Source organism: Rhinopithecus bieti, unplaced genomic scaffold (assembly GCF_001698545.2).
Source record: "Rhinopithecus bieti isolate Rb0 unplaced genomic scaffold, ASM169854v2 scaffold_24996, whole genome shotgun sequence".
NCBI lineage: Eukaryota > Metazoa > Chordata > Mammalia > Primates > Cercopithecidae > Rhinopithecus > Rhinopithecus bieti.
Window position 1 is genome coordinate 1 of NW_016811678.1, and position 17,159 is coordinate 17,159.

Consider the following 17,159-nt stretch of genomic DNA (forward strand, 5'->3'; position numbering starts at 1 on the left):
GTTGAAAATGCAGAAATCACCGGTCTTCTGTGTCGCTCGCGCTGGGAGTTGGAGACTGGAGCTGTTCCTATTCGGCCATCTTGCTCCGCCCCCTCTTTTTTTTTTTAATGTGGAGGTTCGCTCTGTCACCTAGGCTGGAGTGCATGGTGCGATCTCAGCTCACTGCAACCTCCACCTCCTGGGTTCAAGCGATTCTCCTGCCTCAGCCTCCTGACTAGCTGGGACTACAGGCATGTGCCACCATGCAAAATATTTATATAGCAAAGTTAGCTATTTCTGTATATAAGGTATTTGCTGTTTGGCTTTGTCTATAAATGATCATTGATGTGCTGGAAAGATTTGTGTCCACTCTTTTATTCTTGAACGTAATATGTATAATTAGCAAATTGGACACTATCCTCTGTACCATTTTTTTGAGGTAAGTATCAGGATTTCTTTCCTTTCACAGCCGGAAATACTGATATTTACAAAAGGTAGGTAATAGGTACTATAACAACCCAGTAACAGGACTGGAAAGAGGATACTTATGTGCTAGATCCCAAGAGAATGCTACAGGTTAATTTGTTCATTGATTTCAGAAGCTGCCCAGTTTGCTTGTACCAGAGTTTAGTTTTTCAGAGCATGACTTGATAGCATAGGTTGGGCATAGGAGAATTTGAGCAATTCTTTTAATCATTGCCTGCATAAGAATTAACTGTGTGGCAATTAATAGGAACTGTTTGGCCGGGCTCGGTGGCTCACGCCTGTAATCCCAACACTTTGGGAGGCCCACGCGGGCGGATCATGAGGTCAGGAGACAGAGATCATCCTGGCTAACACAGTGAAACCCCGTCTCTACTAAAAATACAAAAAATTAGCCAGGTGTGGTGGCGGGCGCCTGTAGTCCCAGCAACTCTGGAGGCTGAGGCAGGAGAATGGCGTGAACCGGTGAGGTGGAGCTTGCAGTGAGCCAAGATTGTGCCACTGCACTCCAGCCTGGGCAACAGAGTGGGACTCTGTCTCAAAATAAATAAATAAATAAATAAATGGCACTGTTTGCATGGGCCATTTGTGTATGTGTTTGCTTCTAAGGAAAGTTCACTGAGAGATCATTTTGTTCTGTTTATTTGGAATTCAGTTTCCCCAACTAGTTGTTTACATCCATTTAATTGACTCACCATTTTAAGCAAATTTTACAAGTTAAGTGTCAAATAGAACATCAGCTTCAGTCATCTAATTCATTACTTGAGGAAATTAAGTAACTGCCTGCCTGTGGTATAGATTTAGACAGTTGTTTTTGTTTTGTTTTTTTTACTCAAGCATTGCCATGTTAATTTGCCAGGGCTGATTTTAGAAAGCACCACACAGTGGGTGGCTTCGACTGCAAAAGCTTATTTTCTGACAGTTCTGGAGACTGGAAGTCGAAGATCAAGGTGTAGCAGGTTTGGTTTCTTTTGAGGCCTCTTGCCTTAGCTTGCAGACTGCATACTTCTTGCTGTGTTCTCACATGGTCTCTCTGTGAGCACAAGTCCCTAAACTTTTTTCTAGACAGTCTTTAAAATGCATTTGGAGTATTTGCTTTAAACACATGTAAATAAAATGAGTACTATTTTAAGTCCTACAGGAGAATATGAAGTTTTTGTATAGGTAAGCAGTTTCTGGAAGTCTGATTGCATGTGAATATATTACATAATACTGAAGTGTTAGCTGTAGAGCAGACAGTTCTGCTTTGTAGAGATCAACAGCTTGTACATTTATAATTGCTAGATGTGTCTATTAAGTTCTAGTACCTCTAAAAAACTTTTAGAGGCCCAGTGTGGTGGCTCACACCTGTAATCCCAGTACTTTGGGAGGCCAAGGCGGTCAGATTACCCGAGATCGGGAGTTTGAGACCAGCCTGACTAACATGGAGAAACCCTGTCTCTATTAAAAATACAGAATTAGCCGGGTGTCGTGGCTCATGCCTGTAATACCAGCTACTTGAGAGGCTGAGGCAGGAGAATTGCTTGAACCCGGAAAGTGGAGGTTGCAGCAAGCTGAGATCATGCCATTGCACTCCAGCCTGGGCAACAAGAGCGAAACTCTGTCTCAAAAAAAAAAAAAAAAAAAAACCTTTGGGGGGAAATGTATTTTACATCCTCAATTATAAGTTACAGTATTTTTTTTGAATCTTATGGCATTCTTTATTTTAGTTTTACATTTTCATTTTTTTATTATTTTTTATTTTTATTGAGACAGAGTCTTGCTCTGTCGCCCAGGCTGGAGTTCAGTGGCACAGTCTTGGCTCACTGCAAGCTCCTCCTCCTGGGTTCACGTCATTCTCCTGCCTCAGCCTCCCGAGTAGCTGGGACTACAGGTGCCCGCCACCACGCCTGGCTAATTTTTTGTATTTTTAGTAGAGACGGGGTTTCACCGTGTTAGCCAGGATGATGTGGATCTCCTGACCTCGTGATCCGCCCGCCTCATCCTCCCAAAGTGCTGGGATTACAGGCGTGAGCCACTGCATCTGGCCATAGTTTTACATTTTCATATTCCTTAACTTCTTAGCATGAAAAATTTTAAACCTATGAAACAGCTGCAAAAAGAGTGCCACAAATACTTGTATGCTCGTTACCTAGAGTCACCACTTGTTAACATTTTGATTCGGATATTTGCTGCCTTTTTCGTTTTCTCTTTTCTTTTTTTCTTTTCCCTCCCTCCCTCTTTCCCTCCCTACCTCCTTCCCTCGCTTCCTTCCTTTCTTTCTTCCTTTCTTTTTTTTGATTAGAGACACTTGAGCCCAGGCTGGATCTAAACTCCAGGCTGAAGCTTCCTCCTGTCTCAGCCTCCGGAGTAGCTGGGATGACAGGTGTGAGCCACCATGCCTGGCATTCCTTTATTTCTTTTGCACAGGCATGAGCTTTCTCTCCATACACAGGTGCACACACTTACTTAAGTGAACCGTTAGAGAGTTGTAGATATCAGATCATTTCACCCCTTCTTGAAAAAACAGGGCATTCTGTGTAGCTCTAATTGCCTTATCACACTCAGGAAACTTAGCACTAATTTATCTACTATTACTAAGACAAACAATGTAAACTCATATTTCTTCAGTTGTCCTAATAGTGTTCTTTTTCCTCCCAATTCAGGATCCACTGAAGGACTGCACATTGCATTTAGTTGTCATGTTTCTTTAATTTTCTTTCCTCTGGAAATTTCCTTAGCTTCTTTTTGTGACATTGGCATTCTGACAGATGACATTGATATTTGAAGAGTCTGAATCTAACCCAGTTGTTTTGAAGATTGTTCTTCAGTTTGGAATTCTCTGACTGTATCCCCATGGATAGATTTGAATGAAACATCTTGGGGCTGGATTACTCTGAGGGATGTGTGTTTCTCATGCGTCACATCATTGGTGCTGTGAAATTGGATAACTTGATTAAGTTGATGTCTGTCTGGTTTCACCGTATCCTGTTGCCAACAATCTGTCATTTAGTGGTGGTTACAGTCACTTCTCAAGAATAAAAACTGCCTTTAAAAAAATTTCCCATACATACAGCTCGTTTAGGACTTCATAAAAGGTAGATAAGGTACCTCTTAACATTTTATTAAATAAAGAAAGGCCTGGCATCCATGGGCATTTATACTGTGAGTATTTGGCTGGGTTTAAAAAAAAATTTATCTTCCTGATAAAAATCAATGGATAAATCAGCTTCTGTCAGCCAGAGTCTGCAAAATGCAGTACCTGTGTAAACATCGATTGTTCTCTTGATCCCAAAACACAGATTCATTAAAACTTATGTGAAAGAGAGTTTTCCTCCTTTATATTTGTTCTAGAAGAGGCAGAGGCTGTTCTTTGGATTCTTGCATTACAATATTGACTTGTTTAGTGGGGTAGTAACTTGGAATGGCTAAGGACAAATTTCCCAGGGTGTGGAATATTCTGAGTGACAGAGAAGGGGCCGTGATTTGGAAATGAAGGATCCATTGGCCCCGAAGAGAAATAACATTCATATTTTTTTCTCCAGTCAAGTATTCCAAGAAGAGATGTCTTAATGCTTCATATTGTGTAGAGCACAGGGAGTTATAACTCAATTTCAAGCAAAGATAAGAGGAAGACAGTGGGCTGATTTCCTGATTAAGTAGGCAAAGATGACATGTGGTTTCACTTGTCATTTTCAATTTTAAATGAACTGCATCACATGCACTAATTATGCATTGTCCTTCCTGTGTTAGGTTCCTTTCAAATATGATACTCTGTGACTTGAGTGTGTTTGTGGTCATTTGGGCAAAGCAGCACTTTTGTGAAATCGTAGCTTGAATCACTGGTAGCATTTGGATCACTGATAGCACAGAGCTGATTTGATTACAGTGCTGACATCACTGTGCTGATGACCTAAGGCCTAGGTCGAGCCCTGTGTAAATCCCTGTTGGTTTTGCTTTATTTATTGGCTGGGAAATCACCTCTCTGTTTGGCCCGTGCTTTTGAAATCTTGGGTCACCATTTGCATCATCTCGTTGCACTCCTGGTTTAAGAAAATATAGGTGTCTCTGTTGCACATTATGTCAAGTGCAGACCCCTCTACCTGATTTTTCAGGATTCTGCATTATGAATTTCCATTCATCCAGTCCAGTCTCATTTCCCACAATTCCATAGTTACCTTCCACTTTGTTTAGACTTCTTACTGTGTGATCTTGAGCAAGTTATTTAATTTCTGAACCTTGGCTTCCTCTCTATAGAGTAGGGATCATACGAATAGCTCCTACGTCAGAGGGGTTTTAATGAGAATTAGCTGAGATAATATCTTTTAAAAATAATAGTCTTCCATTATGGAAATGTTAATACAAGTACCAAGAACTATTCTAAACTTTTAAAATTTGTTGTCTCACTTCATCATAACAGTTTGATGAGGTAGGAGGAGCTGGTGGTAATGGTAGTTGCACAGGTAGTGGTAATGATAACGTTGGTGCTTATTGAGCACTTATTATGTTCCAGGTACTTTACATGTTTCCAGTGAACCCTGTGAACAGTCTTACAAGGCCGATACTATAATTGCCATTTCATAGATAGGAAATTTAAACATAATGAAATTAAGTAACTTGCCCAGATTCACATAGCCAAAGAATTCAGGAGCTGGATTTAGAATCCAGGCCATACTTTTAGATACTAGTTTCATCCCATTTTTATTTTAGAAGGAAAACTTAGGGAGTAATTAACTTAACTAAAATTCTCACAGCACATAAATGGCAGAGCTAGAATATGAACCGAAATCTGATTTCAAAACTATGCTCTTTGTCATACTCCACTGCCTCCAGGACTGCTGAAGCAGTTGCCTTTCTGTTCGTTGCTATTGTAGGGTGGATCGGACTGATTTAAATATGTACATCGTTGTGTTTCTTCATCATGGAAAGATGGCATATTGCACTGATTAACTCACACAGGGAACCAGGCTTTTGGCCGCTGGCTTGCCACCCTGACTCTGCTATGGAGTTGATGTAGGGTCGGTGAACACCCTTGGAGCACGGTAGAGATATTTGGCAGGATACTTGACCATGGCTGGATTTCCAGTGATGTCATTAGTGTTAGTGCCATTTCTGTGATTCAGCAGGAGAGTGGCTAACCCAGGATGTCGTCAGCTGATGGAGGCAGATGAGTAATGGGGAGAGGACATGGCTGATGTGATGGACAGCACTTGATCCCAAGTCTGCTCTGAAATTGCCCACAGCTAGCTAAACCATGTTGGACTTAAGACATTTCTCCGTTTCAATTTTAGGTTGTAGGCCCTAAATTCAAAAAGTGGACTACTACATCTTGACAGGAATTCTTTTACAGAATTTGATACCCAGAAAGGGGTGTGAGCGCAGACTAATGATAGCTTACTTTTCTTTTTCAGGAAGGATGCCAATTCTGCACTTCTCAGTAACTACGAGGTAAATTGAACTGTTACATTTTCCTCTCTGATAGTTTGCCCTTTGCTCCTGAGATTGTTAAATTCATTTTGGTTAGAAATGACTGAATTCAGGCTGGGCGCATTGGCTCATGCTTGTAATCCAGTACTTTGGGAGGCTGAGGCAGGTGGATCACTTGAGGTCAGGAATTCAACACCAGCCTGGCCAACATGGTGAAACCTAGTCTCTACTAAAAATGCAGAAATTAGCTGGGTGTGGTGGCACGTGCCTGTAGTCCCAGCTACTTGGTATCCCAGCTGAGGCAAGAGGATCACTTGAACCCAGGAGGCAGGGTAGTTGCACAGGTAGTTGCAATGAGCCAAGATGCACCACTGCGCTCCAGCCTGGGCAATAGAGCAAGGCTCCTTCTAAAAAAAAAGAAAAATGAAAAAGAAATGACTGAATTTATTTGGATTTTCCACTTTAAAACAAGACATATGGCACCATCTGGTGGACCTTGGAATAGTGTAAGCTTGATACATTATACATAGTACTTCAGGGAAGCTGGGAAGACTCTAATTTAGAGGTGGCACCCTTCTTTAAATCTCAAAGATTCTAGATCATCATTTGGGATGTAGTCATAGTATAGAAGCTATGTCTAATATCTAAAAGTATTTTAAGGCTGTTTCTGTCTGCAAAATTTCCCATTACATTTTTTATGCTTTTTCCTAATTATCACCCTTGATATATTTATATATTTATAATGCTTTTATACATTGCAAATAGTCTTATGGGTATTAATATCCTTATTTTGAAAGTGAGTTTAGGCTGAGCGCGGTGCCTCACACCCGTAATCCCAGCACTTTGGGAAGCCAAGGCAGGAGGATCACGAGGTCAGAAAATCAAAACCATCCTGGCCAACATGGTGAAACCCCGTCCCTACTTAAAAAAAATAAATAAATAAAAGTGCCTTTAGTTGACTCACCTTTCTGAATAGTAGAAATTAAGAAATGTAGAATTTTTTGGGCTTAGGGTAGGATTGCTGGAGAAAGGAAAAGAAGGAAAAAGGTTGGTAAGAGAGGAGATATTCCAGCATTTTTGCCTCCTATTCGGCACTAGCAAAACCATCTGATAGGCTCGCTCCAGGTGTAGAAAGAACCATTTCTACCTTGACCGTGAATTTTCCATGTGCCAGAGTCTAAACTCAGGAAGACTCAGAGGAGGTCTAGAAGGTAGTAGGTTAAGTGTGGTGGCTCACGCCTGTAATCTCAGCACTTTGGAAGGCCAAAGAGAGAGGATTACTTGAGGCTATGAGTTAGAGATCAGCCTGGGAAACATAGCAAGACCCCATATTTTCTTTTTTTCTTTTTTTTTTTGAGATGGAATCTCGCTCTGTCGCCCAGGCTGGGTGCAGTGGCCGGATCTCAGCTCACTGCAAGCTCCGCCTCCTGGGTCCATGCCATTCTCCTGCCTTAGCCTCCGGAGTAGCTGGGACTACAGGCGCCCGCCACCTCGCCCAGCTAGTTTTTTGTATTTTTTTAGTAGAGACGGGGTTTCACCATGTTAGCCAGGATAGTCTCGATCTCCTGACCTCGTGATCCGCCCGTCTTGGCCTCCCAAAGTGCTGGGATTACAGGCTTGAGCCACCGCGCCCGGCCAAGACCCCCGTCTCTTAAAAAAAAAAAAAATTAGCTGGGCGTGGTAGCAAACACCTACTATGGTCCTAGCTACTTGGAAGACAGAGGGGAGGTTCCTTTGAGCCCTGGAGTTTGAGGTTACAGTGATCACCACTGTACTCCAGCCTCGGAGACAGCCTTTGAGACCCTGTCCCCAAAAAAAGCTCCCAGAGTTGAAGACAGCAAAAGAAAGAAAGAAACCTCCCCTTGTGCCCCCCACCCCGCCCCACAAATTAGAAGATAGTAGAATAAACACAGCTGGCCGTATTCTTTCCTCCCTAAAGGCTCAATCGTAAATGGTTGCAGCTTAGAACAGGAAGGAAATGGTTGAATGGTCATTGGCCAAGCCTTTGGCTTTCAGGAGCCTCCTTGTCCAGGTTGGACTTTGCTAGGTGTTTGGGTGTTTTATCCGTTGGGGAAACATTGCATTCACTGATCTCATGTCACTGTTTCTGAAAGGAACAGCAGATGAAAGGGGTTCCATTGTATCTAGTAATGGTGTGTGAGCCTGCATTTTCTTCACTTCTCTAAAACAGGAATGAGATTGAGATTCCCCCCTGCCCCCAGCACTAATGCATGTATGTTTTATCCTTGTGGGGAAAGTTTGCTTCTAAAGATCCATAGCATTTTTTCCTTTCTTTTTTTGGGGGGGTAAACTCTGTCTTATCACTTGCCTCAAAATTTTTATTTTTCAGAAAGAAATCATTATATTAGATTTTTATACTAGAGAAGCAGAATTCTTTTTTTTTTTTTTTCCAGATGGAGTCTTGCTCTGTCACCCAGGCTGGAGTGCAGTGGCACCATCCAGGCTCACTGCAACCTCTGTCTCCTGGGTTCAAGTGATTCTCCTGCCTCAGCCTCCCGAGTAGCTGGGATTACAAGCACGTGCCACCACATTCGGCTAATTTTTTGTATTTTTAGTAGAGACAGGGTTTCACTGTGTTAGCCAGGATGGTCTTGATCTCCTGACCTCGTGAACTGCCTGTCTTGGCCTCCCAAAGTGCTGGGATTACAGGCATGAGCCACCGTGCCTGGCCACATAATTCTTTTTTAACAAAATATTTGTTTTAAGAAAATCTGCTTTCAAATAGTATATATTTGAGATCAGAGGAGATTAGTGATGTATATACTGATAGGAAATATTTGAAATATTTTAAATAAATTAATTTGGATTATTTGGCTTATATAAGAGCATTTTTTTAAAATGTCATATGCCTCTAGGACTCATTTGCTCAAATACAAGAGTTGGAAGCTGGGTGATAGGCAGGTGAAAGGAAGTACTACACTTCCTGTTTATCCTTCCAAACCACTGACCTTGGATAGATATATTTCTCAAATTTATTCATAAACATCTTTTTTGTATCTCCTCCTAGGTGTTTCAGTTACTAACTGATCTGAAAGAACAGCGTAAAGAAAGTGGAAAGAATAAACACAGCTCTGGACAACAGAACTTGAACACTATCACCTATGAAGTAAGCCTGGGCTTCTGGCAGACCTACCTAAAGTACCATTGAGGGAGGGGGGTTTATTCTCCCAGTGACTGGCTGCCGAAATCAAGATCGCCTTTTATATGATCTGAATAGTTTTACTCTAACTTGATTTTGTTTGTTTGTTTGTTTTTTGAGACAGAGTCTTGCTGTGTTGCCCAGGCTGGAGTACAGTGGCGCGATCTCCACTCACTGTAAGCTCCACTTCCCGGGTTCACACCATTCTCCTGCCTCAGCCTCCCGAGTAGCTGGGATTACAGGCATGCAGCACCTTGCCCAGCTAATTTTGTATTTTTAGTAGAGACGGGGTTTCTCCATTTTGGTCAGGCTGGTATCAAACTCCTGACCTCAGGTGATCCGCCCACCTCGGGCTCCCAAAATGCTGGGATTACAGGCATGAGCCACCGTACCCAGCCATTTTTCTCTTACATAAAAGTTGTAGAGACAGTGCTGGGAGTTTTCATGTACCTTTCCCATCGTTTTCTCTGATGTTAACATCTTACATAACCATGGTACAGTGATCAAAACCAAGAAATTAACAGTGGTACATACTATTAAATAAACTAAGCTAAAATTTTATTTGAATACCTTGTTTTCCCATTGCTGTCTTCTGGGTTCCAGGATTCAATTCAGGATACCATTTTGTATTTAGTTAACGTGTCTCCATAATGTCATTCGATCTGTATCCTTACTCTTCCTTTGTCTTCCCTGACCTTGACACTTCTAAAGGGCTTGTCAAGTATTTTGTAGAATGTCCCTTGATTCGTGATTGTCTGATGTTTTCTTTCTTTTTTTTTTTTTTTTTTTGGACGGGGTTTTCTTTGTCCCCGGCCCGGGGGGCGGTGGCCAGATCTCAGCTCACTGCAAGCTCCGCCTCCCGGGTTCACGCCATTCTCCTGCCTCAGCCTCCCGAGTAGCTGGGACTACAGGCGCCCGCCACCTCACCCGGCTAGTTTTTTGTACTTTTAGTAGAGATGGGGTTTCACCGTGTTAGCCAGGATGGTCTCGATCTCCTGATCTCGTGACCCGCCCGTCTCAGCCTCCCAAAGTGCTGGGATTACAGGCTTGAGCCACCGCGCCCAGCCTGATGTTTTCTTATGATTACACAGAACCTATGGCTTTTGAGGAAGAGTACCACAGAGGTGATCTCCCTTTCTTGTGTCATGATTTCTTGGGGTACATGATGTCGATGTTTCTTATGGCTAATGTTAACTTTGGTCATTTGGTTAAGATGGTATCTGCCCGGTTTCTCCACTGTAAAGCTACTGTTTCTTCATTTCCATATTATGTTAGAAAGGATTCACCAAGTTCAGCCCATATTCAAGGGGAAAGGGGAGATTAAGCTCCACCTCTTGAAGGGAGGGATGTCAAAGAATTTGTGGATGTATGTTAAAACCACCACAGTAATTAAAAAATACTTCGTGGGCGATGCTTTGAGGCTAGGAAAATAGCCTACCCTTCCTTAAGCTTTTAACCATCAATTTTAGCGTTCATTGGTGGATCTTTCCTGCAGTAGTTATGACTATGGTACAATTGCCTGAGAGTGATTTATAATTTTTTTCATTCTTTCTATGCTTATTAGATACAATTTTTTTTTTATTTTAAGAGGCAAGATTTTACTGTGTTGTTCAGGCTGGTCTCAAACTCCTGGGCTCAAGTGATCTTCCCGCCTTGCCCTCCCATAGTGCTGGGATTACAGGTGTGCACCACTATACCCAGCTCATATGAGTTAGAATTCTTCCGTAAGAAAAAGTTGTCTCTTCTGGCTGGGCACAGTGGCTCATGCCTGTAATCTCAGCACTTTGGGAGGCCTAGGCGGGCAGATCACAAGGTCAGGAGATTGAGACCATCCTGGTTAACAGGGTGAAACCCCGTCTCTACTAAAAATACAAAAAAATTAGCCAGGCGTGGTGGCAGGTGCCTGTAGTCCCAGCTACTGGGGAGGCTGAGGCAGGAGAATGGCGTCAACCCGGGAGGTGGAGCTTGCAGTGAGCGGAGATCACACCACTGTACTCCAGCCTGGGCAACAGAGCGAGACTCTGAGACTCTGTCTCAAAAAAAAAAAGTAAAAGTTGTATCTTTCTACCCATTATTTTATTCACTCATATATATCCATGTAGACTCATGGCAATTTATTTTATTCTTTGGGTTCCCCCTCTTTAAAAAAATTGTTTAAAATATGATAGCACAATTGTCAGATTGAGTTTTTTTTTTTGAAATCAGAAAAAATTTTCTTTTAAAATTTCATTAATTATTCTTCCTGTTCTAGCTACTGATTTTCTCTTTCAGGAATTCCAATTACATGAAGATTGGTTCTCCTGAATGCCTCTTTGTTTTATATAGGATTTTCTTTTCTTTTCTTTCCTTTTTTTTTTGAGACAGAGTCTCAGACTCTGTCGCCCAGGCTGGAGTGCTGTGGGGCAATCTCAGCTCACTGCAACCTCTGCCTTCCGGGTTCAAGTGTTTCTCCTGCCTCAGCCTCCCTAGTAGCTGGGATTACAGGCATGTACCACCACACCCAGCTAATTTTTTGTATTTTTGGTAGAGATGGGGTTTCACCATGGTGGCCAGGCTGGTCTCGAACTTCTGACTTCAGGTGATTTGGCCACCTTGGCCTCCCAAAGTGCTGGGATTACAGGTGTGAGCCACCATGCCCAGCCTCTACAGGATTTTTAAAAACAAAATTTTAGAATTTTAATTGCAGCCATTTCCTTTGTTTTTTTTCTCATTCAGGGTTGTCTTATGCTTGGCTTTTTCTTTTTTTCCAGACGTTAAAATACATATCAAAAACACCATGCAGGCACCAGAGTCCTGAGATTGTCAGAGAATTTCTCACAGCAATGAAAAGCCACAAGTTGACCAAGTAAGTAAATCTCTTTTTTTTTTGAGATGGAGTCTCACTCTGCCACCCAGGCTGGAGTGCTGTGGCCGGATCTCAGCTCACTGCAAGCTCCGCCTCCCAGGTTTACGCCATTCTCCTGCCTCAGCCTCCCGAGTAGCTGGGACTACAGGCAACCGCCACCTCGCCCGGCTAATTTTTTGTATTTTTTAGTAGAGACAGGGTTTCACCATGTTAGCCAGGATGGTCTCAATCTCCTGACCTTGTAATCCGCCCATCTCGGCCTCCCAAAGTGCTGAGATTACAGGCTTGAGCCACCGCGCCCGGCCGTAAATCTCTTAAGTAGGAAGAGAGTGACACATGGTGAAATGATGGCTGAGGAAAGCCATTCGAAGCTATGGTGTATTGATACTCAGCTGGGTTTGGATTTAAAGGAGGATTATAGTATTGTAGATGAAACAACTGAAAGTTAGACATAGGGACTAGAGTAAGGAACAAATCTTTTTTCTTTTTTTTTTTAATCAATGAAGAAAGTTCATTTCTCCTAGTGATACTGTATTAGTGTGCCTGCTTATTCGGCAAAATTAGCAGAGATTAATTTACATTCTCAGAAAAGACGGGTGAGGGGAAATGGAAATGCCTCATGGAAAAGAAGGCAAATTTAGGTCATGAGTAGAGATCTCAATCAAATGGGCCAAAATACAGTTTATTTATATCTGCTAACTCCCAACTGCTAGCATCTGACCACAGCATGACAAGATTGGAATTGGGGAACCTGGGCTCTAGTCCAGTTTCTGCCCCTTACTAGCACCATGACCTTGGAAAAGGTATTTGACCTCTCTGAGTTTCATTATCTTCACCACTGAGATAAGGATCATCTGCTAAACTCACAAGGCTGGGGCAAGGGTGAAGGGTGGTGTCTTCATGGAAACAATATGTGTAGATGTCCTTTTTGGACTCCAGAAGCCATAAATGATGCAACCTTATTTATTAATCATTACTGTGAACAGGGCCAAACATTTCTATATTATTAACACTGCCTCTACCCTAACGATTCAATTCAGATAAACTTTACAGAGCACTTTACTCCAAGAGCTGAGGATCAGGGCCACTTGGTTCTTACCTACACAGTGCCTCCAAGCCAAAATTGGTAAGAACCAATAGTTCTACTCTTAAAGCAGGACCCCTCTAGCCTTCCATTATCTGGATGAAAATGAGCTTACTAATTTAGAAACACAAGTGAGTGTATTCTAGGCTAATGAAATTAATTCTTCTCTAATTATTGAGAACATTAAATGTCACGAGCTGATCTCAAAATGTTAGTAAAATAAGTTAAATTGTTTTGAAAGGAAGGAAATGTGATAATGTGGTAGAAATTGGGAAAAAACAAGACAGAATTGAAATATTATATTAATCAAGTACTAACTCTGGTTTGACTGAGTAAATGCAGGAGAAGACCTTCCTTCCTTATTTATTTATTTATTTATTTATTTTTATTAACTTGAAGTTCTAGGGTACATGTGCACAGCGTGCAGGTTTGTTACATATGTGTACATGTGCCATGAGGAACAAATCTTAATGGGGTGTAAAAATCTTTTCTTGGCCGGGTGCGGTGGCTCATGCCTGTAATCCCAGCACTTTGGGAGGCCGAGGTGGGCGGATCACCTGAGGTCGGGAGTTCGAGACCAGCCTGACCAGCATGGAGAAACCCCATCTCTACTAAAAATACAAAATTAGCTGGGCGTGGTGGCACATGCCTGTAATCCAAGCTACTAGGAAGGCTGAGGCAGGAGAATTTCTTGAACCTGGGAGGTGGAGGTTGCTGTGAGCCAGTGAGCTGGCGGTGAGCCAAGATCACGCCATTGCACTCCAGCTTGGGCAACAAGAGCAAAATTCCGTCTCAAAAAAAAAATAAATGAATAATCTTTTCTTGGAGTCCCAGTTTGTATGACCTATCGCATTACCCCTACTCCCCGAATTCAGACCAAATTGAATAAAAAGTAGGATTTACATGTTAAAGTATTTTTTATAAAGTTGATCAGTGAAGTCCTTTGATGTTTGTGTTTGCTTGAGGCAAAAGTGGCTTGATCGTATTCTGGGAGTTCTTGCAGTGTCCAGTTCTTTTTCTTTGTCTGGAATGAGTTCAATCTATTAAAATCGAAAACATCATAGACCAAGGGTTTACATGAGAAGAAAACTAGCCCAGTTTTTTTTGTTTTGTTTTGTCTGTTTTTTTGAGATGGAGTTTCGCTCTTGTGAGTTCATGCTGGAGTGCAATGGCGCGATCTCAGCTCACCGCAACCTCCACCTTCAGGTTCAAGTGATTCCTCCTGCCTCAGCCTCCACAGTAGCTGGGATTACAGGCATGCGCCACCACTCTTGGCTAATTTTGTATTTTTAGTGGAGACGTGGTTTCTCCATGTTGGTCAGACTTTTCTCAAACTCCCAACCTCAGATGATCCGTCCACCTCAACCTCTCAAAGTGCTGGGATTACAGGCATGAGCCACCGTGCCTGGCCAATTTTGTGTTTTTATTTTTTTTAATTTTTTTTTTTTTTTTTTTTTTTTTTTTTTTTTTTTTTTTTTTTTTTTTTTTTTTTTTTTTGAGATAGAGTCTCGCTGTCACCCAGGCTGGAGTGCTGTGGCGCAATCTTGGCTCACTGCAAGCTCTGCCTCCTGGGTTCACGCCATTCTCCTGCCCCAGCCTCCCGAGTAGCTGGGACCACAGGTGCCCACCACCAAGCCTGGCTAATTTTTTGAATTTTTAGTAGAGACGGAGTTTCACCATGTTAGCCAGGATGGTCTCGATCTCCTGACCTTGTGATCCGCCCGCCTTGGCCTCCCAAAGTGCTGGGGTTACAGACGTGAGCCACCGCCCCTGGGCCCAATTTTGTATTTTTAGTAGAGATGGGATTTCACTGTATTGGCCAGGCTGGTCTTGAACTCCTGACCTCAGGTGATCCTCCTGCTTCAGCCACCCAAAGTGCTAGCATTTCAGGCGTAAACTACCGTGCCTGGCCTATGTATACGTTTTTGAATTGACTTGTTGATATCTGGAACAAATCCTGCTGAGATTCTGATTGGGATTGTGTTACATCTATAGGTCAGTTTTGGGGAAGAATTGACATTTTGACAATATTAATAATTTAAGATCGGCCAGGCGCAGTGTCTCACGCCTGTAATCCCAGCACTTTGGGAGGCCAAGGCAGGTGGATCACAAGGTCAAGAGATCGAGACCATCCTGGCCAACATGGTGAAACCCTGTCTCTACTAAAATACAAAACTTAGCCAGGAGTGGTGGCGGGGGTGCCTGTAGTCCCAGCTACTCTGGCGCCTGAGGCAGGAGAATCACTTGAACCCGAGAGATGGAGGTTGCAGTGAGCTGAGATCGCACCACTGCACTCCAGCCTGGTGACACAGCGAGACTCTGTCTCAAAAAAAACAAAAAAACAAAAAAAACTCATAATAATAATTTATGATCAAAGGTTTAAAAAACAACCCACCATGAACCTTCTAGTCCCTGAAAACAGTGTAGCATACAGGTTCTGCACAAATTTTTTTAGATTTATACCTATTTCATAATTTTGCATGCTATTATAAATGGTGTTCATTTCCAGTTGTTGATTGCTAATATAGAAATACAGCTGACTTTGTATTGATCTTATGCCCTCAAGCCTTGGAAAATCCACTTATTAGTTCCAGGAACTTTTTTAGTACATTCTTTAGGATTTTCTATGCAGACAGTCATGGTGTTTGCAAACAGAGTTTTACTTCTTTCTCATCTGTATGCCTTTTCCTTCTTTTTCTTATTTCATTGCCCCAGCTCGGGCCTCCAGGACAATGTTGAGTAGGAGTGGTGAGAGCAGACATCCTCAGCTTGTCCCTGATATTAAGGGAATACAGTCCGGCCTTCACCATTAAGTATGATGCTAGTTTAGGTTTTCCATGGATGTCTTTTACCAGGTTTAGGAAATTCAAATTGCTGAGACTGGATGTTGAATGTTGTCACTTGCTTTTTCTATATCTATAAAGCTAAAAAGATTTGTAGCCTTTTGGCTGTATCTTTTTGTTTATTTTTTAGTAGTTACTGTAGGGATCCCTACTGGGTTACTAGTAGGGTTAATAATATGCATGCCTGACCATTTATAGTCCAGAGTTAATGTTTTACCAGTTAGTGTACATAGGTCTCTTTACCTTCTTTTTGTGTTATGGTTATATTTGTAACATATAAATTACATACATTGGAACATATAATCTACATACTATTAGTGGTATTTTAACATTTACTTTTTTTTTACTTTATTATTATTATTATTATACTTTAAGTTCTAGGGTACATTTACTTTCTATATTCTTACATAGTTTAAAGAACTTAAGAGAATAAAAATGTCTTTTATGTCTACCCAAAATGTCATCATTTCTTTTGCTTTCTATTCCTGAAGTGCCCTGTGTCCTTTTTATCATTTACTTTACCAGGAAGAACTTCCTTTTGCACTTTTCTGAGAACAGGTCTGCTGGCTACAAACTCTCTTATTTGTAAGAGAGTTTAGCTGAGAATGTCATTATTTTCTTTCATTCCTGAAGGATTATTTCCCTGGATCTTTTCCTTCAGAACTTTAAAGATGTCATTTCAGTGACTTCTGGCTGTCACAGGTTTTGATTAGAAATCTGTGATCAGGCTAGATGCAGTGGATCACGCCTGTAATCTCAACACTTTGGGAGGTTCAGATAGGAAGATGACTTGAGGCCAGGAGTTTGAGACCATCCTGGGCATCATTGTGAGACTCCATCTCTATATTTTGAAAAATAATTAATTAAAAAATTTTTTAAATCTGCTATCACCCTAACTCTAATGTGTCATTTTCCTCTGGCTGCTTTTAAGATTTTTTTTTAATCCCCTCTGTACTCTCACTGCTTCACTTCACTAGCCTAAAAAAATTTTTTAGGCCGGGTGTGGTGTCTCACGCCTGTAATCCCAGCACTTTGGGAGGCCGAGGCAGGCTGATCACAAGGTCAGGAGATTGAGACCATCCTGGTTAACACGGTGAAACCCCGTCTCTACTAAAAAAATACAAAAAAAAAGAAATCAGCCGGGCGTGGTGCTGGGTGCCTGTAGTCCCAGCTACTTGGGAAGCTGAAGCAGGAGAATGGTGTGAACCCGGGAGGCGGAGCTTGCAGTGAGCTGAGATCACGCCACTGCACTCCATCCAGCCTGGGTGACAGAGCGAGACTCCATCTCAAAAAAAAATTAAATTAAATTAAATTAAAAATTAAATTAAATTTAAATTTAAATGTGGACCAGATGCGGTG

The 17,159-nt window shown here is 41.9% G+C and overlaps 1 protein-coding gene across 1 annotated transcript in view; it reads left to right on the forward strand.

Annotated features, from left to right (window-relative positions):
• Positions 1 to 5,707: 5,707 nt before the first annotated feature.
• The window catches only part of CRCP (CGRP receptor component), a 26,337-nt gene continuing 14,885 nt past the window's right edge, over positions 5,708 to 17,159 (forward strand). The window contains exons 1-3 of the mRNA XM_017894670.1: positions 5,708 to 5,889; positions 8,897 to 8,995; positions 11,779 to 11,873. Coding sequence (XP_017750159.1) covers positions 11,851 to 11,873 — 23 coding nt within the window. The 5' untranslated portion in view covers positions 5,708 to 5,889; positions 8,897 to 8,995; positions 11,779 to 11,850. The remainder of the gene's footprint in view (positions 5,890 to 8,896; positions 8,996 to 11,778; positions 11,874 to 17,159) is intronic.